At 41.9% G+C, this 27386-nt stretch overlaps 2 protein-coding genes across 4 annotated transcripts in view; one reads left to right on the forward strand and one right to left on the reverse strand.

The window, feature by feature from the left end:
* JAK1 (Janus kinase 1) overlaps positions 1–24816 on the forward strand; it is a 136960-nt gene extending 112144 nt beyond the window's left edge. For both annotated transcript variants that reach the window (XM_037827013.1, XM_037827014.1), the window contains exons 12-25: positions 4165–4271; positions 9464–9607; positions 10419–10506; positions 11223–11350; positions 11989–12124; positions 14000–14151; positions 17366–17516; positions 17620–17714; positions 18678–18870; positions 19470–19594; positions 19952–20124; positions 21812–21929; positions 22521–22631; positions 23363–24816. In XM_037827013.1, the coding sequence (XP_037682941.1) occupies positions 4165–4271; positions 9464–9607; positions 10419–10506; positions 11223–11350; positions 11989–12124; positions 14000–14151; positions 17366–17516; positions 17620–17714; positions 18678–18870; positions 19470–19594; positions 19952–20124; positions 21812–21929; positions 22521–22631; positions 23363–23476 (1835 nt within the window). In that variant the 3' untranslated portion in view covers positions 23477–24816. The remainder of the gene's footprint in view (positions 1–4164; positions 4272–9463; positions 9608–10418; positions 10507–11222; positions 11351–11988; positions 12125–13999; positions 14152–17365; positions 17517–17619; positions 17715–18677; positions 18871–19469; positions 19595–19951; positions 20125–21811; positions 21930–22520; positions 22632–23362) is intronic.
* RAVER2 (ribonucleoprotein, PTB binding 2) overlaps positions 24809–27386 on the reverse strand; it is a 117307-nt gene continuing 114729 nt past the window's right edge. For both annotated transcript variants that reach the window (XM_037827016.1, XM_037827015.1), the window contains exon 12: positions 24809–27083. In XM_037827016.1, coding sequence (XP_037682944.1) covers positions 26937–27083 — 147 coding nt within the window. In that variant the 3' untranslated portion in view covers positions 24809–26936. The remainder of the gene's footprint in view (positions 27084–27386) is intronic.

Genomic DNA, 27386 nt, shown 5'->3' on the forward strand with positions numbered 1-27386 from the left:
TGTCAAGGAGCTCTTCAGACCTTATTCTGCAGGCAGTGGAGAGCCATGGGAGAATCAGGAAGTAAAATGAATAGGAGTGGGGAGGAACTCAGCCACTCCATGAACATGCGTCCTTGATGGCCAGCAGCTGGACTCACTTAGAATGTGAGGATTGGAAAGACCCTTAGAGGTTACTTGGGCAGGCATCTCATTTTACAGATGAGAAAACTGAGGCTCAGAGAAGGGAAGTGAGTCTCATTGAGGATCAAGGTGAAAGAGAGGTTTGAGGGCCAGGTCTACGCCGAATGCCAGATCCCTTGAATATTGGCATTTTCACATTCCCCCACCTTGACATGTTGCGAACAAAGTGCAGTGCAGTTGCACATGAGGACCCCAATGAGTGTCAGTAGGAGATCCCCGAGGAGTCTCATTGTTTGAGATACATCTTGTTCTTTTAAGGGAATGCATGGGTGAGTCTTTATGTCAAGGGTGGGCGGAGGAAGCAAGATCAGGACAGAAAGGAGCCTGGTTCTTGATGTTTGAACTTGGTCTCTCAGCAAGGGGCTTGCCACTGAACTCGGTGAAAGAGGAAGGACTTGTGTGTGTGTTCTCAATAATCAGATAAGGTTTCCTGCCAACCTCAGGGAAATAACTGCAACCTGTTTTTATACTTGAAGATGTACTTACTGTAAAGGTAAAAACACATCTGCCACTTGGCCGTGAGACCTCAGAGCCAGTTAAAAGCTTCAAGCCCAAGGATGCTATTAACTCACATAATCTCTTCTGGATATTCAAAATGGTTTTTACTTTCCTAGGGATTAGAACTCGCTGAGCGAGGTTGAGGAGGTAGGAAACAGCAGCCACAGAAAGAGAGAAGGTAGTGGCAGTTTGGAAACTGGGACATGATTATTTTTGTAGGATTCAGGTGGGGGGATCTCAGGTTTAGATGTCACCACCCACCTCTAGTCCACATTTGGGGTCAGTAGCTGTGGAGGGAGAAGCACGGGAATGGAATTGAACTCCTCTCTCATGGCTTCTGTTGTGGCTCCTGCAACTCAACACTGAATGTGTTTCATATCTGTCGTTCCCACTCAGTTGTGAACTGTTAAGACAGTAGGTGGGTCTCTCTCACCACTCTGTGGTGGAAAGCACAGCGCCCCCCAGAGTCAGTATTCAATAATGTCTGCCAAATGAATAATTAGAGCAGTAACTACCATTTGGCAGGTACTATGATCCAAGCAATTTACATGCATATTTGCATTCCTTTAATCCACACGCTAGTTGTTTGTAGCTGATAATTTTATCCCTACTAGAAAGTTGTATAAATTGAGGCTCAGAGATGTTAAATGGCTTGCTCAAGGCCACATTGCTAGAAGTGACAGTAGTACTGAGTAGTCTCAATAAATAATGATGATGATAATGGCTGCTATTCTGTGAGTAATGTTTACCATAGGTCAAGCAATCTCTGAAGGTCTTTCATGTATTAACTCATTTAATCATCAGAACAACCCTATGCATATGTTGTTATTCCCATTATATTTGTCTGAGTTCACTTAGCTAGTTAGAGAAAGAGTGAGATTTTAGCTCATGTCTTCTGACTCCAGGTACAGTGATCTTACTACTTTCCCCTACATCTTACTACCTCTGCAAAGGTTGCAGGGGCGGCCATCAGCCCAAGACTCCAGGACAAGGCCCACCTCTCCTCTTTAGGTAATATAGGTGGGGAGAGTAAGAATCAGCTCTCTGGGTGAGATTTCCTCACAAGTCCTCTATCTTCTCTCTGCCACCTGCAAATTAGAGAAGTGGTAAAACCATGAAAATTAAAGAGAATGTCGTTGTGAATTCCTCAGATCCTCTGTCCTTGTAACCACAGGGTTCTGACAGTAGACCCTCACCTGTTTTTTTTTCACTTGAAAATGTAGCCAAGAAACTCCTCAAGGAATGAATAAAAAGCAAAGTAGGAAAGCAGGAGGCCACTCTAAATGAGTATGACAGTTAAACAAACCTACCATCCCTTGTCCTGTGTCCGCACCCACTGCTCATAGCCAGGTTTGAGGGTGACCATGTTAAAGAAATAGGTGAGGGCTCAACGGAATCCCTGGCTTGGTCACCACTGATCATCTCACATCCTCAAAGGTGCAATCAAGCTTTGTGCTCAGTATCTACAGCCTTTAGTTCTGACGCTGAGCACTTCTGCAGATCACTGCCCAAGGCCTGGGCGAGCAGGTGGTATATCAAAGAGGAGGAAAACTGATATGTAATACTGGTCATAATGACAGCAGTTACCAGTCTCTGACACTCATCCCACACCAGCCCTTCATGTGTACTCTCCCATTATCCCTTATGGTAACCTGACATGGGGTAACTGTAACCCCTATTTTATTAGTGAGAGAATGGGTTTATAGAGGTTAAGCAAGACTTTTCCAGCTCAAACGGTTGACCCTAATACCATGTTCCCTAAAGCTCCCGTACAAATAATCAGTCCCTAAGTGGCCCTTTCTCCACCCTCCTCTCATTCTCCAATGGCTCTATTGCCCCTGAGTCCTTCCCTGTGAACACTATTCACGTGGCCCTTTCTTGATGTCTTTTCTGCATTGGGGCATCCCTGAATTGTTTGTTTTAATATGATTTTATTCAGCTAACAAGGTGGGGTTAGGATAATAGTATGGTGGGGGAAAGTGGACTCTGGAAAAGAAGAACCAGGGTCTGATAACAAGCAGACACCTGTATCTGTACACACCCAGATTTGCACGCACCCCTCCACCCCCACTTAGGCCAGGTAGTGTTGTGAGAATGGAAGAGCTCCAAGCCATGCCAGCCTTCAGTGTGAATCCTAAGTCTGTGGCTTACTGGCTAACTAACCTTTGGCAGTTTAATTTCTCTGAATCTCTGTTTTCTGCTCTTTATAATGGAGATAAGAATACTACATACCTCACTGGATTGTCATGAGGATAAAGGAATTAATATGTGTAAGCTCTTAGAACAGTGGAGAAAGAAGTCAGAAAATGTGAGCTTTAAAAAAATAGAGAGAATGAAAAGGAAACCCCAGGTAGTTAGGATTCAAGAGGCCACATCTGACTCACTTGGGACCAGGTTCTCTGCAAATTACTTTGCAGTGGCACGTGGAGGCAGCATCCATGGATTGTGCCTGACTATTCTTTTGGGAAACTCCTTCTGTTAAATTCCAAGAATCAGGACTTGAATGGCTACAGTTTTTCCCTACTGATTATTAATTTCTAGTCCAGGGAAGAAGAGGGGAAGGAAAAGCGTCTGTTAGTTATCATTTCTTTAATGTTCCTGTTTCATTAAAAAAAAATCAGTGACCTCATAAAAATCATCAGGGATTCTCAGAATATTTCCATGGTTAGTCAGAGTCTGAAAGGCCCTTTCTTCCTTGTAGGTACTCTCCAGGACTCACAGTGGCTACGTGGTAGGAAAGGCAACTTCTGTGGCTTATCAATATCCAGTTACCCCCTGTGCTGACTGACTGGGCAGATTTTATACGTGTTTGGTTTGCTATTTGAACCCGTAGAATTTGGGGGATGGTCCACTCAGTTTGTACATGCAGCAAACATTTGTTAAATGCTTCCTCTGGGTCAGGCACTGCTGGGATCTGGGAGCCCAGAGAGGTTCACACACACCCCTCTTTCTGGGTCACCTGCCTTGTGCCTCTGGCACAAAACCAGTGTTCTCCATCCTCCGTCCCTGGTTGCCATTACTCCCTAGGCCCTAAGTGCTGCTGCCTCCTCCTTCCTCAGTTCTCATCCTTTAGATCACATCCAGATTCTTACATTTAACAAATATTTATCAAGTACCTGCAGTGTGCTAGACTGGAAGGTAGAGCAGAAAACGGAAATTTCATTTCCTTAGGGAAATCTTCGCCGACTTCTCTTACTAGGGCAGATCCTGCTGTTGTCAACCTTAGAGTACCACATGACTGTCCTTTATAGTAGCTGCTCTCAGCGTAGCTTTACATTTGATTGGTTGATTGTTTGGCTAATTTTTGGCTATTAGCCTGTGAGCTCCAGGAGGGCAGGAATCAAGTAGTTAATAAATACTTATTGAATGACTGAGCTAACAAGTGGCAATTTGATGTTCATCAAGCCCCATGGCTCAGCAGATGTTGGTTGGCTGGGATCTTGGACCTTTGGTACCATGCATGGACATCTCCAATCTCTTCCATAGAAATCTCCAATCTGCTGGTGGCTACCAAGAAAGCCCAGGAGTGGCAGCCTGTCTACCCCATGAGCCAGCTGAGTTTCGACCGGATTCTCAAAAAAGATATTGTACAAGTGAGTAATTGCTACAATTTCTGTACCTAGCCTTGGTCCTGCCTCCCCACAGTGGATTGGCAGAGGGGTTTTGGGGAATTGAAGTCTGGTTTAGGGAAATGCTAGTGGGAAACTAAGTTGGTGACTTTCTGTTCACAGTTAAAACAGTTCACTGGCGCCCTGCCATCCAATCTGGCCTTTCTCATGATCCTTGTTTCTTGAAGGAAGTAGATGAGTCAGGCTTTGTGGGGTTACCTAGGGTTGCAAGGACCGTTCTTTGTGTGTGCACGGTGGGTGTGAGGAGTAGCGTACCTTGCATTTTGGGCCTCCTGCATGGAGACGGAAATGGAGAATTCACCAGCAATGCTGACAGAGAAACAAAAATCAGGTCTCCACAGGAGAAAGTGGGCTGATGTCCTCAAGGTGCTCTTTGATGAAGTACTTGTCCTGGGCTTTCTGATGTTGTTTCCAGAAGGAGCAAAGCTGGGGGAACACAGAACACAGTGAGGAGAGAGGGAGACACAATTTAGATATAAAGGAAAACTACTTGAGAAGCAGATCCCTCTGGGCGGCTTGGGTCAGTGTCCCAGCCTTTGGAGGCCTTTGGCCAGAGTGTTCCCTGCACTGCCTTGCGCCTTGACAAGATTTGTGAGGCCCATGGTAAATCCCACTTGGTGTTCTGCAACCCCCTCTACACTCTCCTTATACCTGCACTGGGGGATTTTAGGGAAGCAGCACGTCAGCAGCCTTGGAGAGAAGGAGTCTGCACAGGGTCATTTACCGCCAGAAGAGCTTAGAGCTCTTGGAGGGAGGATCATGGCTCACTGCTGTGAAGGAGGCTAGGGGAGGGGATAGTCATGGGATTTGTTTGATAGTTTATTTTTAGGTTCTGAAACAGTTGGGTTGGGTTTTGTGAGAGTAGAAGTCCACGACTACAGCTGCCTCGCTTCCTTTATGTTGAATTTTTTCACCAAAGGCCAAATCTTATTGTTGCTCTCTGCCTGTCTAGTGGTGTCAGAGCTTTGTGGCCCAAGAGTAAAAAACACCACAGCAGCAGTACCTAGGCCTCTTTTCTACCTAGAGACAGGGACTGTTCTTGGGGCCTTTCTTCTTTCCTTCCCTTTGAGCCTTTTTGCAGATAACCATCCTTCATCCCTTTGGCATCCACCTAGCCAACAGGGACAGCATTTGCACATGTCAGGCATGCTTGCTACCTGAGGAGGCTCAGTCTAGTGGGGAGGCAGACTTTTGTCTGTCTTCAGCAGGTAATTATATCATCAAGGGATAAGTCCTAAAGTAGGGAATTTCATCAGTATGTGGGAACACCAAAGGGGATCACCCTTGGGAGGCCAGAGATAACTTCTTGGAAGAAGTGATGTCGAAGCAGAGACCCAGGGAATGAGCAGCCAGAAGTAGGCAAAGGCAGAGGGAGCACTATGGAAGGAGGCTGAAGGAAGACCATGAGCAGAAGCCTAGAAGTGGGACATGCAGGGGCCTATGTAGATTGCAGCAGAATCCTTAGAATTTGGTGCCATGACTTGGCCACAAGAATAAATTAGCCTTCTGGAGTAGAGCAATTATTCTGAAAGCATTTGGCTTTTACAGGATGTTCTGGGAACACGGCTTCCCATAAGCTTTGATGGATCGCTTCATGACAGATGCAGCTTTAATGAATAGTCACAGGACCTTGCCAGGGTGTAGCAGACTGGGCAGATGGATCACCATTCTGCTTTGACAGATGACAAATGGCAGCATTTGTGCAAATTAATATACCTGATTAACGACTGTGTATGTTCCTTTGGGGACAGGGCTGATTCCCTAGGAATCTGTGACATTCCATTTTCTGCATTTACAGGGGATCCTTGAATAATAGAAGTTCAGTTTACAAGTTTTATAGGGCTAATGTCAGTAGCTTGACAGTGCCCAAGTTTCATGAATCACATTCACTTTCCAAGTATTTAGAATTTACAAAGCATAATTGTTGAAGCTTGCACTGGAAGGGTCCTTAGAAACCGATCATTGTGTGCTAAGGGCTTTGCACAAATTATTTAATCCTCCCACCACACATTTCACCCATGAGGAAACTGAGGGCCCACCCCTTCAATCTCTGCCTCCCTTTGCACGTCACCTTCTCCTCTGTGTTTTCTGCTTTGTGTGTCTGTCTCAAAATTCCCTCTGCCTATCTCTTATAAGGATACGTGTGATAGCATTTAGGACCCAACCAGATAATCCAGGATTCGTGCCTCTTCTCAAGATCCTTAACTTTAAAAAATTATACTTTTTCCCATATAAGATAACATTCACTCTTTTGCCATATCAGATACTATTCATAGATTCCAGGAATTAGGACGTGGGCATACCTTTGTGGCCACCATTCACCACACACAATCTGTAAATAGTTTAATATCTCAACACAAAACATAACACCATAATCACAGCTAAAAAATTTAATAGTAATTCCTTTTTGTCATCAAATACTACTCAGTGTTCTTATTTCCTTGATTGTTTTGTAAATTAAAAAAAAAAAAAAAAACTAGTTTGAATTTGAATCCAAATAAGGTCCTATATTGCAATTGGTTGATATGTCTCTTGTCTGTTTTCCTCTGTGGGTTCCCTCTGATATTTTTCGTTCTTTCTATCATTGTCTTATTTTGTTAAAGAAACTGGGTCATTTGTCCTGTAGTTTCTCACATTCTGGATTTTGCTGATTATATCCACCTGGTCCTGTTTCACCTAGTCCTCTTTCGTTATATTTCCTATAAGTTGGTAGTTAGTCCCACAGGATTGATCAGATTAGATTCTTTTTCTTTCTTTTTTTTTTTTTTTCCAAGACTGCTTCTTAATTGCTTTTGCCTACTTTCATTAGAAGTTACATACTATCTTGTCACTCTTTTTGTGATGTTAACCACTGATGGTCACTTTCTGGATCCTTAAATTCATTAGGGAAATGGTGAGTTCTAATTCTACATTTCCGGTTTATTTATTAGCTGCAGTAGTTATATTGAGAGAAACTTCTCTTCATCAATTCTTTTATTACCCTTAAGTAGTTCATACAGGAAAGGCAGGATAAGTGCTTAATTCTCTCTCTTTGGTTATAATTTTCAAAAAGTGAGTTGGTTCTTAAGTATCCACTAGAGGTTTTGATGACCCTTTTTTGTTGTTTTGTTGTTTTGTTTTGTTTTTTCTTAAGTATCATATGGACTCATGGATTTAAACATTGGTTATGTTTTAATCCATAACTGTGTCATCCTCATTGATGCTCAAATTGTCCCGACTCTTGCTAGGGAGTTCTTAGTCAAGCTGGCACTGGAGAGTTTTAACATCCAAGGAGGATGTGCTTGTCATTGTCTCTAGACCTTCTCAGAAGACAGAGCTAAGTTTTTTAGTTTTGTTTTTTCAAAGATAAAATACATCATATTTCAGATTGATACTTCCAATTCAAATTCGAGGCAGCTATAGGGTTTTTATTTAAGTTCATTAAACTGGCCCCTGTACTTCCTTTCATACTGAAAATCCCAGTCCTTAATACTTCACCATGCTCATTTGCTTTATCTCATACTACACGTACCTCAGTTTCGTAATGATGGGACAAATGACATCTCCAGCAGTATGATTACTGGAAAACAGTTTGGGTATTGGTTATTTTGGAAATTCTGTCCTTAGGACGTATTCCATTGGGGATGTACTTGTTTAAAAGTCACTGGGAGTAGTTTCTGTCTATGTACACATTTAGGTTCATTTTTTATTTCACTTTGGATTTTGAGGGCTTCCTTTTAAAATTGAATTTTGTTTTATAAATATGTAGAATGTTTAACATAGTTCCAAAGTGCAGTCTACAAAGAAATGAATATTCAAAGATGTCTAACCTCTGTATCTGTCTCCTCCTCCCTGTGCTCCCTCAAGAAGTTATTGTTTATCCTTCCATTATTTTTTTTAAACTAAAAATATGTATATTTTTATATCCTCCTTTCTTAAATAAATGGTAGTGTTTTTCCACTGTGGGTTTTTTGCTTAACATATTCTGGAGATCACTCCACTGTAATTTATAGAAATTGTCTTAATTCCTTTTTACAGTTTCATAATACTACACTGTATGGATGTACCTTAGGTTACTCAACTTCCCTTTTCTGTCTTTTGCTGTAACAGATAGTGCACACATAAGTAGCCTTGTGTATAAATCTTTTTGTACGTTTGCCAGTGGAGATAGATTCCTAGAAGTGGATTTGCTAAGGCTAATTCATATGTAATTTGCATCGCTGATTTTAAAGCTTTGCATGCACATACACACTGGATGGAAAATGAACAGTTAAAGTGTGAGAAATAATGAGCACCTGGTCTAGAGGGCTATCAAGCTAAACAGATTGCCTGAAGTGTGCCAGAGTCTCTACCAGGAGCCTTTATATCTATTGCATCATTTGATTCTTACAACAACCCTGTGAAGTGTTTTTTTAGAGAAAGCGGGCAGAGATTGTATATGGTAAAGGAACATCCCTTAGCAAACAGTAACCCCAGGACTTACAAGCCCCTTCTCTCTCTCTCTCTCTCTTTTTTTTAAATTAGTACCATTTTCTTCTCATTGTACATGAAGAAACTGAGGGTCACATACAATTAGTAACTTCCTCACAGAGAAACAGCTTTTAGGTAATGGAACGTTGGTATTAACCCAAGACCCACTGATGCATCACGAAATAGTGCCAAGAAGTAATGTGACAGTAGCTCAGTGAGCATCAGCTACGCCAACAGTATGAAAAGAGCACCCCATTTCACTCTTAAAAATATAGAAACTGGACAAGCCCCTTCTCTTTGCACTCCAGCCTTTGGCCGAGGAGCCCCCTGGTGGAATTCTGCTCTGGAAGCCTGGAGTGGGGCTCATGTGACCGCTCCTGGTGGTGCTGTTTGCACTTGAGGGGCTGGTCAGGATTCTGTTTGTCCACAGGCTGCTCCTGGAGGTAGAAAGCAAAGAGCAGTTGAGGGAATATGAGGAGTATCTTGTGGGGCCCTGGAAGTACCATACTGTCTTAGCCAAGAAGATTTTTGTTTCCTATGGAGGCCTGATAAGGATAAGGCACTGGGCGGTTGTGGACTTTGGGGGCCCTCTTGCCTTTGTGCCATACCGTCCAGTTTTCAGTGTGCCTGTAAGGACTCAGTTCCAGACTTCTGACCATTGTTGTGGCTGCAGAGAGGTCACCCCAACCTTCTGCTTCCTTCCTCAGGGTGAGCATCTGGGGAGAGGCACACGAACACACATCTACTCTGGGACCTTGGTGGATTACAAGGATGACGAAGGAACTTCCGAAGAGAAGAGAATAAAAGTGATCCTCAAAGTTTTGGACCCCAGCCACAGGGACATTTCTCTGGCAAGTGTCTTTCTCCTTCCCACCATTTCCAGGAGCCAGTGGAGCATAGTGGGCTGGGAAGAACCTTTGCCCTTACTTTGGCCTCATGGTTTTCAAACTTGTCTTTTAGTTAGAATTGCTTTCTTCAGATACAATCTTTGATATACCCAGTGTGAAAATAAGTGAGGGAGGATTGAAGATGGAGGTGGGTTGAGTAGCATCCTTCACTCTTGGCCTGCTCCTTCCCCACCCATGCCACTCTTCTCCTGTTTCCTAAATAGAGGCTCCCGAGGCAGGGCCATGGATCCCTAGGACTCTACCTGAATGGTTTCAAAATCCCTGATACAGTTCAGGGCTCTCATTCCATGTTCTGGGCATTTAAAGTCCAGAGGAATAAAATGACTTGCCCAGTATCCTATAGACTGTTAGAGAGTGATAAAGCCAAGGGTTGCACAGAGATCTGCTGCCTTGCTTTTCCTTGTATTCTAATATCATACAGGACATTTTATTTCCCAGTGTTTAAAGGAAGAGAGAGAGGTAGGCATGAGTATCCAACGGGAAAATTGACAGCTTGTCTATCCCACTAAGCCTCGCTTTGTATCCTATTAGGTTTCCTAAGTAAATCCTATGTCCTGGCTAGATCTGCCCAAAGGGAAAGGTTTGGCAGTGGCCTTCTAGCCCTAAAGGCCAGGGGAAGTTTTCAGGGCCTGGGATAGTGATGGTAGTGAGGTTTCCTGGTATCCATTGACTTTCCCCTGAGCCAAGTCCCTCTGGGATCACACCAATGGAGGCTGACTAACCCTTAAAGTTCCTTTGTCCTCTTCTCCCACAGGCCTTCTTTGAGGCAGCCAGTATGATGAGACAGGTCTCGCACAAACACATCGTGTATCTTTATGGCGTCTGTGTCCGAGATGTGGAGAGTAAGTTCTCTTTTAAAGGGCACAGTTGGCTCTGTCTGGGGAGCATGGGTGCTTTATTTGGGGCTGTGAGGATGGCTGCAGGCTTCGTGTTGCCCAGCCTTCTTGCTTTTCTTTTTGTAGTCAAGGAAATCATGGTACTGAGCGGATCACTTGCTTAGGTTAATGCTGGACATGGAACTAAAACCCATTTGTTTTTACTCATTTCTTGCCAACTTGGGCTCCACACTTTGCTAGACCTTGGGGTTTGAACTGATCAAATGAGGTCCTCGCTCTGAGTCAGACAAGAAGGAGCCCTGGGCAGACATAGCAGTGCAGGTGAGCTGTGGAGGTGGCCTGTTGATTGGCCTTAACTTTGAACACAAGCAAGCTTTCACCTGTCATAGTGTTAGTCTGTTGAGGGGATAGACCTTTGGGCCACTGCTGCTCACCTGTGCTTTGGCTGAAGCTGCTGCAGACTGAGATGGGCACTTTCCACCTCTCAATTCCTGATGTATACATTTAGAGGAAGAGGAATTTTTTTAACCTCAGATGATTTATTTCCTGTGAAATATGGTAAGGTGGGCTATTCTGTGTGCTTATATATAAATCCTGTTAAAAAGGAAGTTTAAGTACTAGCTTGAATACTAACAGGGGCTTCCATAAGGGGATGAGAATGATTTCTGTCCCAGACTGGCAGAAGGTTCCAGATGTGACAAGTTTTGTGTGTGTGCCTGTAGATATCATGGTGGAAGAATTTGTGGAGGGGGGACCCCTAGATCTCTTCATGCATCGGAAAAGTGATGTCCTGACCACACCATGGAAGTTCAAAGTTGCCAAACAGCTAGCCAGTGCCCTGAGTTACTTGGTAAGTATGTTCTGATGTCCCCAGGAACCAGAATGTCCTAGTAGAGGGTAGCAGGAAGGAGCTGCTAACCAGGTATGCTGGAGGGCCCCATCCTTGGGGAAGGTCTCTGTGTTGAAACATGTGGGTGCTGAGTACTTAGTGATTTATTCCCTGTGAAATATGGTAAATTGGGGCTATTCCATGTGCTCATGTGTGAATCCTGTTTAGAGGGATGTTTTATCATGTCAGAGAACTGGCTTCTGTATTACAATACACGGTAAAAGAAATAGTGCAATACTTGTTGGATGAATGAATCGAATTGTTACTATCAATGGTAGCTAACATGGAGTATTCGCTATAAGTCAACTACTCATATGTTTTACAGATTCGAATCAATTTAATTCTCAGAAAAGCCCTACAAAATGTGCTTCCCTGTTAACCCTATTTCATTGATGAGTGAACTAGAGCAGAGGGAAATTATGTGATGTGTCAAAGTCACACAGGCAATTGGTGGGAGAACTGGGCTGCCCAGGTCTGGCTAAAGCTGGGAACTAGAGAGAGAAAATATGAACGTCTGGGGTTGGAAACAGAGCATGGCAGTTGGAAGACAGGCAGCTCTGCTGGCAGCTTTGTAGCACCTGTCTCTTTTTATTGTGCAGGAGGATAAAGACCTGGTCCATGGAAACGTGTGCACTAAAAATCTCCTCCTGGCCCGCGAGGGCATTGACAGCGAGTGTGGCCCATTCATCAAGCTCAGTGACCCCGGCATCCCCATCACTGTGCTGTCCAGGCAAGGTATGTCTCCCTTCCCCCACCCCTCACTCCCACCAGCTCCAAGCCACAGTTCAAGCCAGAGGGGAGAATGTGTCTGGGGCTGGGGTTGTTGCTCCTTTTAGAAAGTACATTTCAGCAAGCAGGTGTATGGAGCTCCTACTCTCGCCCTGGGGCCAGCAACTATGGAGCTTAGGAGGAGGAGTTGGTCCTTGCCCTCAAGGAACTGGCTGTGCGGTAGGAGAAACAGACAGCTCACTCATAGAACGTCTCTCCTTGAGATGGTGGAGCAATGTGTATTGTACGTGTTGGCCTCTGTGGACAGGTTGCTGGGGTAGCATAAGGAGGCCGAATGTGTCCAGGGGGTAGTCAGAGAGGGCCAGTAGGGATTGGGCCTCTGTGTTTCTTTTGAAATGCACTGTAATTAATGAACCGTTTGGAGAGGACTTATCTCCCTTATCTGAGCTGTTGCTGTGGTCTTCTTGCATCCTGTTTAAAATTGGTTATCAGGAATTGTAGACTCAGAAGAAAGGACAGATCTGGGAGTTGAGACGTTGAAACCAGCATTACACAGGTCATGTAGGCTGTACGTGGAATGCCAGCATGCCCCAGAGCCTGGTACTGTCGTCTGTTGTGCTCAGCACTGTCGCTCTTGTTGAGTACAGTGCCTGGCATTTAGGGAGCTGCTCAGTAATTCCATCAAAGAATGCACTAAGTTTGGAAGGGAATCAGGATGAAATCAAGCCTTACAAATAATACCCTAATCGTCCATTCCTTGGAAGGCGAACAGGAAACTTCCTTTAGTACATTTTTGACATTTATCATCCCTCCATCATCCAGCGATCCTGAGGCAGATACACCTGTCAGGGGTCCTACCCTCAGGGAGCCCATAGGTCAGCAAGGATCTGAGGCACAGACAAAGGATGACCCTAGTACAAGTAGGGTAGCTGCATGCCCCAATAGAGATACCAGTAAAATGCTGTAGGGATGCAGAGGAGAGAGACATCTTCCAGTTGATGGGCAGGGGCTGACTCAGGGAGACATTGGGATTTCATGTGGCTCTTGCAGGTCAGTAAGGTGGGGCTGGAGTAAGGTGACCCTAGGGCATGGCCTGCCCTGGAGCCAGCGAGTAGGCCACAGTGTGCCAGAAAGTAGAAGGTGAGAAGGCTGGGAAGTCAAGTGTGCCTGCCTGGGTTGGGGGTGTCTTGAATGTCTGGAGTGACTCCTCTTCCTCTGCTGCAAACAGGAGCCAGGAGGCTGCTCTGTGGAGTCAGTGCACTTGGTGAAGGGGCATTTTCAGTGCACGTGGCAGGGGTTTCTGCTCAGTATGCTGGCTCTGGCCTTGGTTAGGAGCCAGAAACAGTGGAGACAGGGAGCTGTGTGCAAGGGAGTATGAGTTCCTTACATCTGTCTCTCTTTCCCTTGTTTTCTCTTTTCCCAAGTGAAAGAAAACCAACATGAAGTCAGCATGGATCTGTGTCTGCATATGTCGGCCTCCTCTCCTCCCTGTCTTCTCTTTCCTGAGCTTTGTCTACACAATCCTCTGCTTTCCCTCCACAGATTGATAGCCTCCACCCAGGGTAGCTTAGCCCTTTCTTAGGCCAGGGCTTCAGAAGACTGGCTGCACACAACCCTCCTTAGGCATTTGTGATAATTATTCATCTGCTGGCCCTGACTCCAAACTGCTGGATGAGAAGCTCCAAGGATGGGGGTGCAGAAGACTACATGTTTAACAAGCTCCCCATGGGACTGTTGTAGCCATGGTCCATGTTTGAGAAATGCCGTTCGGAATAGTTTCGTCATTTGGCTCCTGAAAGCTCACAATTCTTGCTGTTTTGAAAGTGCTCCTCTGGTGATCATAGAAGCTGATCTGTGAATGTGTGGGTTGTATTTTTCCAGAATGCATAGAACGAATCCCATGGATTGCTCCTGAATGTGTTGAAGACTCCAAGAACCTGAGTGTGGCTGCTGACAAGTGGAGCTTTGGAACCACACTCTGGGAAATCTGCTACAATGGTGAGATCCCACTGAAAGACAAGACACTGATTGAGGTGAGCAGTTGTTTTCCAGGGTTTGAGTTGGGTGCAGACTTCTTGGATGCCATGGACTTCTTGGGAGTCATCAGGAAGCCACACATTGTGGGAAGAGATGGGTGTGGGCTTGAATCTCCTCCACAGGTTTGCTGGCTATATGACCTTAGAAAGTTATTTAACTTCCCTGAGCCTCAGTTTCATTATCTGTAAGATGGGGATGAATATTGTCTACTTTGTGGGGTTGTGGAGAAGATTAACTACATAATACTTGTGGAGTGCCAAGCATACAATATGTGGTCAGTAAATTGTTCTGGTGTTATTCATTTATCTGAGATTTTAAGTGCCTCTTATTCAACAAAATGAACAAATATTTTTGTATCTACTGAGTGTCAGATATTGTCCTAGGTAAAAGTTGTGGGCTCACAGATTTAAGTAGACATAGCCTTGCCTTCCTTAAGGAGCTTAAGGGGTTTGGTGGGGGAGTTAGGTTAAAATAACATTAGTCAAGATATCACAGATAATACCTGAAACTGTCACCCTAAAAGCCCTGTAAGTTAGGTGGGGCACTTTCATTACCCTCATTCTACAGATCAGATAACTCAAGCACAGATAGCCCAGGATGCTCATCTGGGTCCACAGCTAGAATGCAAAGCAGGTGAGACTTGAACTTTCCTTACATTTACTTGTGGAAAAAGTGAAGACTAACTCCAAAGGGATACAATAGGAAAAGGAACAGTGAAGGGTCACTGACCTGCTGACTCCATGATTAAAATTATTAGAATGTGCCTTGGGTGTTTTGAGGGGGGCAGGTGCCATGTTAAGCTGGGAGGGACTGATCAAAGAGTAAGGGGAAGGTGACTTTTCAGTTGTATATGGGAAGTGATGAGTAGTTTAGTTTGCCTAGACTCTAGAGCATAGGGGGTGTGGAGAGGAATAATGGGAGATAAATTGGGAAAGGTCTTTTGGGGTCAAATTGTTAACCCCTGAAATTCCAGGCTGCAAGGTCTGTATTTTATTGGAGGTAGGGTGGGGGTGATGTGAAAACATTGAGGGATTTGGGTGAAAGATGAGGGGCTCAGAGGTCAGCTGTGTGACAGTTCATCTGGATGCAGTGGTTGGGACGGACGGGGTGAGGAGAAACCAGCAGGGAGACTTATGCTCTAAGGTGCTCAGTGATGAGACCCAGCAGGCAGAAAATAGCAGTGGGAATCCAGAGAGGAGGGTGCAGGTGTAGGAGATTTTAAAGAAGAGGTGTCTTTACGACTTGCGAATTAAAGGTGGTGCAGGACCTAGGGAGAGAAGTTACATTAAATCCAACAGGGAAGTGTTGGTGATGTGGAGAAATTGGAACTTTTGCATTGCTGGTAGGAATAAAATGGTACAGGCACTGTGGAAGACAATTTGGCAGTTCTTTAGAAAGTTAAACAGGATTACCATATGACTCAGCAATTCCACTTCTAGGTGTATTTACCCCGAAGAATTGAAAGCAGGGACTCAAACAGATACTTGTACACCAATGTTCATAGCAGCGTTATTCACCATAGCCAAAAGGTTGAAACAACCCAAAGGCACAGCAACAGATGAAAGGATAACCAAAATGTTGCTATAGCTATACAATGGGATGTTATTAAGCTATAAAAAGGAATGAAATTCTGATACATGCTATAACAGAACAAACCTTGAAAACTTATGTTAAATGAAATAAACCAGACACAGAAGGACAAATATTGTATAATTCCACTTATATGAAATATCCAGAATAAGCAAATTCATAGAGACAGAAAGTAGACTAGAGGTTGGGCTACCAGGGGTGGGCTCGGGGGAGAAGGAGGAGGGAGAGTTATTGCTTAATGGGAGCAGAGTTTCTCTTTAGGGTGATGCAAATGTTTTGGTAATAGATGAAAGTGATGGTAGCACAACATTGCAAATGTAATTAATGCTGCTGAATTGTACACTTTAAAATGGTTAAAACAGCAAATTTCCTGTTATATATGTTACCACAATGGAAAAAAAAAACCACCACCAACAGGGAGACTGTTGTTAATCTATACATCTGCTATTAGGAATTTTCAGTTTAGGCTTTTGGGAAATTCGTTTTATTTTTAACTTCCTTGGAAACAAAACAACATACCCTTTGTTGTCAGTACTGAGCACCTGCTGGTATACTCAGGTCTGAGTATATAGGGATGGCTTAAGGAAGGGCCCACTGCCTTTGATAAAAGAGGGGTCCCTCTCTCCCCATAAGTACTCTCGGGTTAGATGGCCTTCCAACCTGGTTGCACTGGAGCAGGGAAGTGACATTCAGAGTCAAGGGCAGTTTTCACCTTCTTAATTCCAATCCCTCTTCCTCCTGGTCCTCTGGGATCTGCCTCCCACCCCATGCCCCACCCCAGAACCACAAGGGCTTGAAGAGAAATGGGTATGCTTGGGATCCAGCTACAGGCTAGAAACTGCAGTGTAGTGATTTCACTCAAGTTTTAAAAGTGGCATCAATTACTTGTTTTGGAATTTTAAAGTAATAAATAGTTGTTAGGAAAACTTGGAAGAGAGAGAAAAAAATTTAGCGATCACCATATTCCTGCCATCTCTGACCATTATCGTCATTCTGGCATATTGTCTTTGTCTGAAAGCATTTCTCTTTTTTAATCAAAATTGTGACCATACTAGATTGAATTCAGTCCTGAATTTTTTAGTTTAATATTGTACTTTCCCACAAGATTGAATGCCTTAAAAATTTTACAATTTTAGTATGAGTTAATTGTGTCATTAAACTCTTAATTACTTAACTAATTTTGTATTTGGCATTTAGGTTGTTTTCAAATTTCCAAAATTCTATCTAATTCTGCAGGGAAGAACTTTTTAAATATATCTTTGTTTATATCTTATTTGTTTCAGTAATTTGAATAAATAAGTTAGAAGATTTGAAGAATCTGAAGATTTTTATACATGTTGCCAAGTTATATTCCAGAAAGTTTGCACCATGTACTGGAATTAAGCTTTTTTGGGACTGGGACGTACTGCCCATCCTCCTTGAATTTGGATTATTTTAGAATCAGGACTCATATTTCCCTAAGCTGGAATAAGATGAAAGTAAAGCACACATTTATGAAATCCACCTTTAAACACAGTGGTTGGGAATTAAATTAGGGATTGGTAATGCCCTCTGATTTGGGACTAAAAGGTATGTGGGGTGATTCCTTTGCTTTCTTCTATGTGTTTCTCTTCCTTACAGAAAGAGAGATTTTATGAAAGCCGGTGCAGGCCGGTAACACCATCTTGTAAGGAGCTGGCTGACCTTATGACCCGCTGTATGAACTACGACCCCAATCAGAGACCCTTCTTCCGAGCCATCATGAGAGACATTAATAAGCTTGAAGAGCAGAGTAAGACCCTGCTTGTGCTGTTTTAGCTGAGATCAGCAAATACCATGGACAGTGGGTGAGGGTGGGAGTAACTTGTTTTTTAATCTATTTTCTTTTCTGTTAGATCCAGACATTGTTTCAGAAAGAAAACCAGCAACTGAAGTGGATCCTACACACTTTGAAAAGCGATTCTTAAAGAGGATCCGTGACTTGGGAGAGGCAAGTTAGGCTCCACGCTCACTGCTGACTATCTCTGCTTACTTCTCTCTGTTTATTAAGCTACTTTCCATCTTTCTTATTTTGGGTCAAAGTTTATAAGAGGAAGCATCATGCTGCATTTTCTTTGGACCACTTTATCACAAGGGATTGTGTCTTCTACATTTGATGCACATACAGTAACAATACACAGACCTGCCTGTATATGGGATTGCGTATGCACAATTGGCTAACCTCTTTGAGAGACTTGACTTTTCTCTAAGGGGCAGAAAAGAGATATGGGGGAAGTCCAAAAATTCCTCTCTCTCTTTTCTGGGCACATATGTCCTGTGAGGCTGCTTAAATGAGGAATGGAATTACTATACAGGATACCAAAATAGAATATCAGCTTTCCCTTTGGACCTCAGATGAGAGTTTCCTAACAGTTAATGTGACTGGAGAAGCTTGTAGGGTTTGCCTCTTTATACAGATTTTCCATAGTTCAGCTTATTAAACAAAGTCTGTGTCAGGTATCAAGCATCTCTCTGACTGAACACATCAGAAGCCAGCTCAGAAGATTTGGTGACTTGGCCAGCATCACCATGTCTTCTAGCAGCTCTGCATGCTGTGCTCTTCTCAGCTGTGCTGTGGTGCCTCTCCTGTAGCATGGGCCCAGGGCTTTCAGAGAAGCCACAGTTGCCCTACAGGTCTAGAAATAACCTTCATTTCTTTCTAGGTTACATTTTCATGGAAACTGGAATTGATGTGTTGGTTCATTAGTCACCTGATACTTTCCTTGTGTTAGCTCAGTAATAAACGGATGGTATGTGAAGCTAAGGGAGGAAGGGGACAGTGGTAAGTAGGCAGAGCCTTTTACCTGCAAGATCAGGCTGTGCGAGTTAACTCCTGGCCTTCAAGGAAAAGCCATGAGCAGCAAGACTTTCCTTCCTAGTTTGTTCCTAACAGTGCATGCATCTTTCCCTTCAGGGCCACTTTGGGAAGGTTGAACTCTGCAGGTATGACCCTGAGGGGGACAATACTGGTGAGCAGGTGGCTGTCAAATCCCTGAAGCCTGAGAGTGGAGGCAACCACATAGCTGATCTGAAGAAGGAAATAGAAATCTTAAGGAACCTCTATCATGAGAACATTGTGAAGTACAAAGGGATCTGCACAGAAGATGGTATGTTGTACAAAATGGGGTTTACCATGGTTTACAGATGAAGTGGCTCTCTGGGGTCATAAAGACAGGCACAGAGCAGGCTGCCCTCAGCTTTTTCTGGGCCATCTGATTGCACCAGCTGCCAGCCCCTTGAGCTCTTGGGGTTTCAAAATTGTATACACTGTCAAATGCCTCAGCAGCTGGAGAGCTTCTAGGGAAGCTACCCAGCTTCCTTCTCAGCCAGGGGTGATTCCAGCATTGTCTCTCAGGTTTGGTCATACACCCACACTGGGGACTGGACTTTATCCATTCAGATATTCATGCTTGTGTCATATGAAACTGACTCCCCTCCCCCCCCATTAAGGATGTGGCTTATAATTTTAAAATATTATCATTTGCCTAATGGTTTCCAGAGCCCTCTGTGTTGTCTCAGTGAGTGCTGATGACTCTGACCCTGTTCACTACTGAAGTTTGGGGGTGTGAAGTTAAGCAGCTTACCTGTGATTAAGGGGTAGAGCTGAAATCAGTTTAGATTGTTGGTCTCCAGATCCTGTGCCTTTTACTCTCTCACATTTCCTTCATTTGGCAACCTCATACTGATGGGTGTTTTTTTTAAACAGGAGGAAATGGTATTAAGCTCATCATGGAATTCCTACCTTCGGGTAGCCTTAAAGAATATCTTCCAAAGAATAAGAACAAAATCAACCTCAAACAGCAACTAAAATATGCCGTTCAGATTTGTAAGGTAAAACTAACATGTTTTTGTTTTTGTTTTTAAGATTAAAAGATTGGGTACTCTGCCGTGTGCAATTAGTTAGACTACAAGTGGCAGACTTTCTAATGACTGCTCAGAGTTTATTTTGCTCTGCATTTTTTGGATGAAAAATCATCCTCTCTTGTGGAAGTAAACTGATCTGTTAAGCATGGCTGATTTGGTCTTACTATCAGTTTGGTTACTATTCTTGCATAAAAATCGAACAAAAATTACCAGTGATATGTGAATGAGGTGACTTTTTAATTTTCTTATTATGAAGTGATAGATACAAAATGCAATCTGAAATGACTTTTAACAACATGTTCTATCTTTATTTCTCTTCTGTAGGGGATGGACTATTTGGGTTCTCGACAATATGTTCACCGGGATTTAGCAGCAAGAAATGTCCTTGTTGAGAGCGAACACCAAGTGAAAATTGGAGACTTTGGTTTAACTAAAGCAATTGAAACTGATAAGGAGTACTACACAGTCAAGGATGATCGGGACAGCCCTGTGTTTTGGTACCTGAATCAGATAGCGTTAGATCTCATCAGTGTTTCATAGGCTTTATGCTGTTTGAATAGGCCCTTTCGTAGCTGTGTTAATGTATGTTGTTCCTTCAGCCCAAGTTAAGGTTAGAGAGGATTTAGAACCTCTCAGTTTGGAATTGATTGATATTTGCCTCCAGGAACTACCTTTCAGGCTGATTCACTGAAAGCAGCCCACGCAGAAATGCCTGAGCCTTGATAACCATCTTCCAAGAAAGGGGAGAAATCTAACCACCAGCTCAGTGCCTCCAGCTTCCCAGGCGAGGGCATCCTTCTGACACGGTTCCTAAAACTCTTAGTAGGTGGAGCAGGCCTGGTTTCTTTCCTAAAGCACATCTATGCAGAGGGAAGCCTAAAGGAAAGTGATTTTAGGAGACAATGTACAGATTCCCAGACAGAGCAGAGCAAATTCTATGAGAAACTTGGCCATCTTCTCATGAAGTACCATTTATCCAGGGTAGAAGGCCACACCCTGACTGCAACCACCCCTAGCCCAGAAGACTTTGGTGGGGGCTGGGGAAGGCTACAAAATATTTTCTTTGGTCTCTACTCCACCCCCTTGTGAAATGATCAGCCCCTAGGTACATCCTACATAGTCTCAAACATAGAACCCTCCCACCCATGAAGCGTAAACCATCATTCATTCTTTAAATAAATATGTACCAGGGCCTACTTTGTTCCATGTACTGGGGATATGATGGTGAACAAGGCAGAGTTTAATGGGCAAGACACCCAATTTTGTGGTGTGATTAGCAGAGAAGGGTTCATGTTTGGTTTTCTGGAAAACATGACTGTTAAGATGAAACCTGAAAGATTTATGGGAATTTAAGATGAGCAGAAGAAGGCATGTGTGACTAACAAGAATGAGACAAGAGTACTGAAAGTCCCAGGAACTGACACAAGCTCAGTGTGGTTGGATCATGAAGGGGCAAGAGATTTTCAGGGGCAGCTAACGCAGCGCTCTCTAAGCTGTGTTAAGGAGCTTGAACTTCACCCCAAGAGCATTGACATGCCATTGGAGGGTTTAACTATAGGGATTTTTGTTTTAAAAAGATCACAATGGAATGGAGGGGAGCAAGGTTGGAGCCAGGGAGTCTCATTAAGCTGTTTCTACAACTCAAGCCAGAGCCAGTGGTGGTGTTAACTAGGAGAGTGATTAAGACTGTGACATTTTAAGAGAAGTGTGTAGTTTTGAGAAGTATTTAGAAATTGGATATGGGGATGCCTGGGTTTCTGTTCTGGCTTGGTGAACCAGTTATCATTCATCAAAACATACGTAGGAAGATTTGGCAGTGAGGTCACTGCTGACTCATTATGAGCTGGCAGGCAACTAAAACCTGGGGTTGTCTTCATCTGACCTTGTCCTCCTCCGCTTTGAAAGCGTCTGCTCAGTGAAATGAAGAGCACAATGTGGCAGCGAGTCGAGGCTGCTTATTATTTGGGGCAAGTACAGCCTACTGAGAGCCTGTAAGAGATACTGTTGTAGAAGTCAGATGTATACCACAGCAACATACACATGATTAGTATGTAATATACACCTAGATGCCTTGAATATTAAATTCTAAGAAAAACCAAAGAGGTGATTTTTCTGAGTTACCTTCTAAAGTCTATTGGAATATCCCTACCAGGAAATGAGATTTCATATTCTGTTGTCTTTCAGGTATGCTCCAGAATGTTTAATTCAGTGTAAATTTTACATTGCCTCTGATGTCTGGTCTTTTGGAGTGACTCTGCATGAGCTGCTTACTTACTGTGATTCAGACTCCAGTCCTATGGCCGTAAGTTTTACTTGTCTCTTAATTTGAATCTAAGCTCCAATTAAAATGTATCCCTCACTTCCTCTGCTTTTTAAGCTTTATTTTAAAAAGGAATCCAATCAATGATTTATAATAGGGAAAATGTCACTTTTCTATTTAACTTGGTTTGTTACTTGACAGTTATTTGTGGTTCTCTCATGCCTTGGTTTTGCAAGAGCCCAAAGTTCTTATAAATTGACCCTGACTTTCAGGGATCTTATTTGGAGATCAGGAGGAGAGCAGGTACAGTTTCATGGGAGAATTAGTGAGTTAAGTGAGATAGAATTGGGTAGGGGCCTAATCTGTAGCTCATTTATTCCCAAATGAGGTCATTTTTACTGGAACAGGTTCTTTAACCAGGGGAAAGAGTGGGAGGTAGAGTCTGAGTAGTTGGTTACTGACTTCTTATGGAGAGCTGGGCTAAGGATTTTGAATTTTCATTTAAAGTTACTAAGGAGAAAAGCCTTTTTATTATTCCTTTAATTTCCTGTTAACACTAGCAATTTCATTTTATTTGGTTTTTACTAAAACATGTATGAAATAACATATTTTCTTTGGTTTTATTTTATATAGTTGTTCCTGAAAATGATAGGCCCAACTCATGGCCAGATGACAGTAACAAGACTTGTGAATACATTAAAAGAAGGAAAACGTTTGCCGTGTCCACCTAACTGTCCAGATGAGGTATTTATAGGTCACTTCACAGTAATAAAACTCAAATTTTATTATGTTTTCACAGTTTGAGTTATTAGTAGTGGGGTGGGGCAGTGAAATGGGGTAGAAAACTCATTTGAAATAGTTTTCTGTAGTTGAATTTCAGATAAGATATCTGAGAAATCAGTCATCTTAGGGCAGATGACAGCCGTAAGTTATGTTCACAGCAATGAATCCCTCCAAAAGTAGCTCACTTCAGTGTTTATTCATTTGTCTACCCCAAAGAAGCATATTTTGGTTGTAGTCTTATTGTGAAAAATAGATAACATTGCATTTTTGTGTGTATGTTTTTCCATTAATAACATTTATAATATTTATTCACTTTTCTGAACTCAAAAATAAATTGAGCCTTTAAGACTAAACTCTCAACTATTTAAGATATGCTAAATAGTGTGAGTCAAAGAATGAAGCAGTCAGTCTGGAACTTTAGCATCTAAACTGAGACTTAGCTTCACCCTTACTGCAGTGATGACCTGGATCTCTTTGATGGTTAATTAACCCATGAGCTTATCAACTTAAAATATTTTTTTATGAACTATAGTTGTTCATAAAACAATAGTTGCCACATTTTCTGTATTTTAAATAATTCGGATACATTTCCAAAATTGTTGTCTTACCTTTAGGTTTCTATAATTTTTTTCAAAAGAGCTCCCAAACCCAACATTTTTTATTGTTGCTATTGGTTTTTCTTCTTTTTACAGGTTTATCAACTTATGAGAAAATGCTGGGAATTCCAACCATCTAATCGGACAACCTTTCAGAACCTTATTGAAGGATTTGAAGCACTTTTAAAAATAAGCATGTATAACATTTAAATTTCACTGTTTTATCAGTTTCCCTTTCTCTCCAACAAATACCCAAGCCATTTAAATTTTTTTTCAATGGAAAAAGTATGCATTCTGTCTGAAAAGTCACGCAACAAATTCTTGAGTACATATCCATGTTTAAGGCACACTGAGGTGCTTAATATGTGTAAAGACTTCTTTAAATCTGGTAGCAGTAAACTTAGTGACAAATAGTGCAAAATATTACTAAACATGTAAGCACTCCTTTCAGAATGATTATACCACCATTTCATCTGGCTATTTTACCTTCACCCATAACTGCATATTGAAATGGGCTTTTTCAAAAAAAGAAAAGTTGACCAAAGTAATGTCTCAAAATGATTGCTTTTTTCCCAGCTGCCAGTTGATCTGAAATAGATTTCTGGCACATAAACATACAGATTGATGGACTTAGCCAGTGCTCTAATATGCCCTCAAATTTTGGTATCTGTACAGTGATAGACCAAGCATTCTTGAAATATTAGATACCAGTTAGTATACTGTTGTTTCTGTACAAAGATGAGTGTATTCCTGTTACTAGTAGGACTTAAACTTTGAGCTGTTTCTCCAGTGGCTTAGCTTCTGTCCCCTTGGGTAACCACTGGTACCCATTTTGAGAAAACTGTACTGGGGGCAGCTGTGGAATAGATACTTTGCTGCATGATGTTAACTCTAGAGAGCTAAGTCTGTGCCAGTGCTTTCTTATGCGGTATACCTTTAATCAAGATTGATCCCAAGGACCTGGATGCTATCATACATGCTTTAAGAAAGTGTCAATGTATATCCTTTTATAACTCTTACCACTTCAGGGCAAGCTGCTCCAGCTTTTGTTTTGGATGCTGTATGCAACTAGTCAGAATATATACCACATACACTGTACTATTCTTAGAGTGTTTCAGTACTTATCCTCCATCTGCAAGGATCGATCACTATTTTTACCATCATCCTCTGGCACAAAACTTGAAAGAAAAGGCCCAGCTAGAGGCACTGTGGAGGTCACAATCCACTAGACAATTTTCACTTTGCTTGGAGGTAGCTGAGTAATCAAAATTGTTTGGAATGTGATTCAGTGTGAACCATGAAGACCTGTATGACCAAGAGTCTGAAAAGCATTTTGTTAATATTGTCTAGCCGTTGTTCGATATTGTTACTTTTCACTTTTTTAGCCTGAAAAACTGTTCAGGATTGTTTCAGTGGCAACAATAAACCTGCCATTTAATTTGTTCAGTAGCCCTACATCACCAAGGTCTCTATGTATGTCAAACCTGTGGCCACTCTGTATGCACTTTGTTTACTCTTTATACAAATAAATGTACTAAAGACTTCACATGCATATGCCTTTTAATATTAAGATTTCATTTTCAAAGCATTCAGACAATTCACTTACATAGAAAAATAACAGGTTAGATTTTGTGGAGTGGTAATGGCCCATATTATCAACACCACTTGATTTGCACTTCTCTGTCTGTTCAATGGTAACAGGGCACAGGCCAGTACAGAGGGCTGGAGTCCCCGAATTCTTCATTTTAGTTCTTTCAGCCTCTTCCTGCTTTCATTTAATAGCTCTCATTTAAAATTCACCCTTTCCCTTTTTTTCTTTTTGGACTTTATTAGAGGGGTGACTAAGCACTGAAGAAACTAAATGCAACAGGAGAACAGGAAGGAAAAATGTGAGGCTTAGAGAATCCATTAGTCATCTGCTGCTTAATTGAGTGATGTCTAATCTTGATCAGTTATTTATAGCTAGTATACTTCTTAGACATTATCTTAATCTCCTCGATGCCATTTTCCAACAGACATTATTAGATGCAATAAATTAGAATAAAGAGAATTCTTTACAAAGCATACACCATATGTATCAGTTCTGGACTTCATATTTAAAACAGGATAGATAACTTTATCAGTCAAAAAATAAGTTTCCAAAATGACAAGATATTTAATGCTTTGATTTCAAAAGAATGGCTTGAGACCCTTACGGTCTCATAACAATGAACAAACTTAGAAATTTCTAGATGGCAAAGGGTTTCTCATGCATTTAATAGCAAGGTCGTCAGGAAATGGTGATGTCAAAAGTCATATGCAATAAGAAAAAAAAATTCAGAAATAAGTTGGGTTAAATAGCTGATAATTTTTAATCCTAACACACTACAAAAGAATAAGAGCAGAGAGTGAGGTATAGCTTATTAGATCAAAATTGTTATAAATACTGTTATGCCATAAGACTTCTTCAGAAAGGGCGGTATTGACTGCTTTACTATATTGTGGAAGAAGGGCATTGGATGGTCAAAATAGGCCCTGTTCTAGTAATTAGATCATCACTAGTCTATGCTATGAAATGAGGCACAGAAACCTGCGTTCCTTGCCACTTACGAGTCTGCCACAAAGGTTAAGGGCTGATCTTTAGGTGAAGTAAAGGAATAAGGAATTGGTGCTATTAGGCCAGGGGTCAGCAAACTTTTTCTATAAAGGACCAGATAGTAAATATTTTAAGCTTTGTGGACCATATGATCTCTGTCACAACTACTGAACTTTATTTTGTAGCATGAAAGCAGCCATAGATAATATGTAAATGAATGAGTATGGCTGTAGTCCAATAAGCTTTTATTTGTGATACTTAAATTTGTTTCATAGAATTTTAACATCTCATAAATTAATACCCACCCCCAAACATTTAAAAATGTAAACAACATTCTTAGCTTGCGGGCAGTACAAAAACAGGTAGTGGACTGAACTTGGCCCACGGGGTGTAGTTTGCAAACCCCTGTATTAGATCACCAAAGCTACTTTTCTTAAAATACCTTGTGTTTTTCACAACAGGTATAAATGCTAAATAACATGAAAAGTAAAGCATCCGTTGTTTTGTTTACCTTGGATGTCTGTGTTCAGGTTTTATATTGCATGGCTGGTGTATGGGCAATACTTTAGTTTGCAGGTAGAGCGTCTTCATAACGTCACCACATTTGGTCACCGTTACCACATTTGGTACTTGTACTTTTGTAGCTCTAGGAAAAGTCCTAAAAATCTATAAACCAAATCACTTCTAGGGAGAGTAAATTGAAACGCATATTGGCTTATAAGAAACTCATTCTCCTAAGGCTCAGGAAACAAAACTGTTTTCCTTTTATTGCTTCAAACTTTTATATATGGTTGTCAAAATTATTCCCAGTCCTAAAGCAAGGATTATTGGAACATTGTTATATTTCTCCAATGGACTGCAAATTAATATCACATTAATTAAGTTGCATCTAATTCTAGTGGGAAATGTCCTCAATGGATATCTCTTTTTATTGCTACTTATTTTTCATTTGGCAGTTCTGCCTGCTGCACAACACCGTTCCTTCTGGGATATTATAAACCCGTATTTAAAGGATATGGCTAGTTTGAGTTAAGGCAGCAATGAACAGCAGAGTACAGCAAAGGACCTTATGAGGCTATAAGGAGAGAGTTTAGCTCAGTACACTCGCTTCTTTTTTAAGTAGGTTTCCACATAATGCACTCCTGTGCCCTGAGAACGCTGGTCAACAAATTCCACTGAACCACTTTCTGGGGCAGAGATGAGATATGATGAGCCTCGCTTTTCATTTCTTAAAGATGACACCTATAAGGGGAAAAAAAAAATCACAAGCAATGTTAAAATCTAAATTATAATTGGTTTATTCATTAAATATGTTTATAAGGAAAGCAATTCTTCTGATTTGGTGTAATTACACAATAGAAGGATAAATATCATCACTTTCAAAAAAAAAAAAAATACCCAAACTTTGTGAAAACAAATTAGAAGATAAGAATGTTTTGATATCAAAATTACCTGTGGAACTTTTGCAAAATACAAACCAGCCTCCTCTTCCCCTCTTCTGACCCCACTCTGCCCACCCCCATATTTTGGGGAAAGAGAAAAAAA

This window comes from Choloepus didactylus, chromosome 2 (genome assembly GCF_015220235.1).
Source record: "Choloepus didactylus isolate mChoDid1 chromosome 2, mChoDid1.pri, whole genome shotgun sequence".
Taxonomy (NCBI): Eukaryota; Metazoa; Chordata; class Mammalia; order Pilosa; family Megalonychidae; genus Choloepus; species Choloepus didactylus.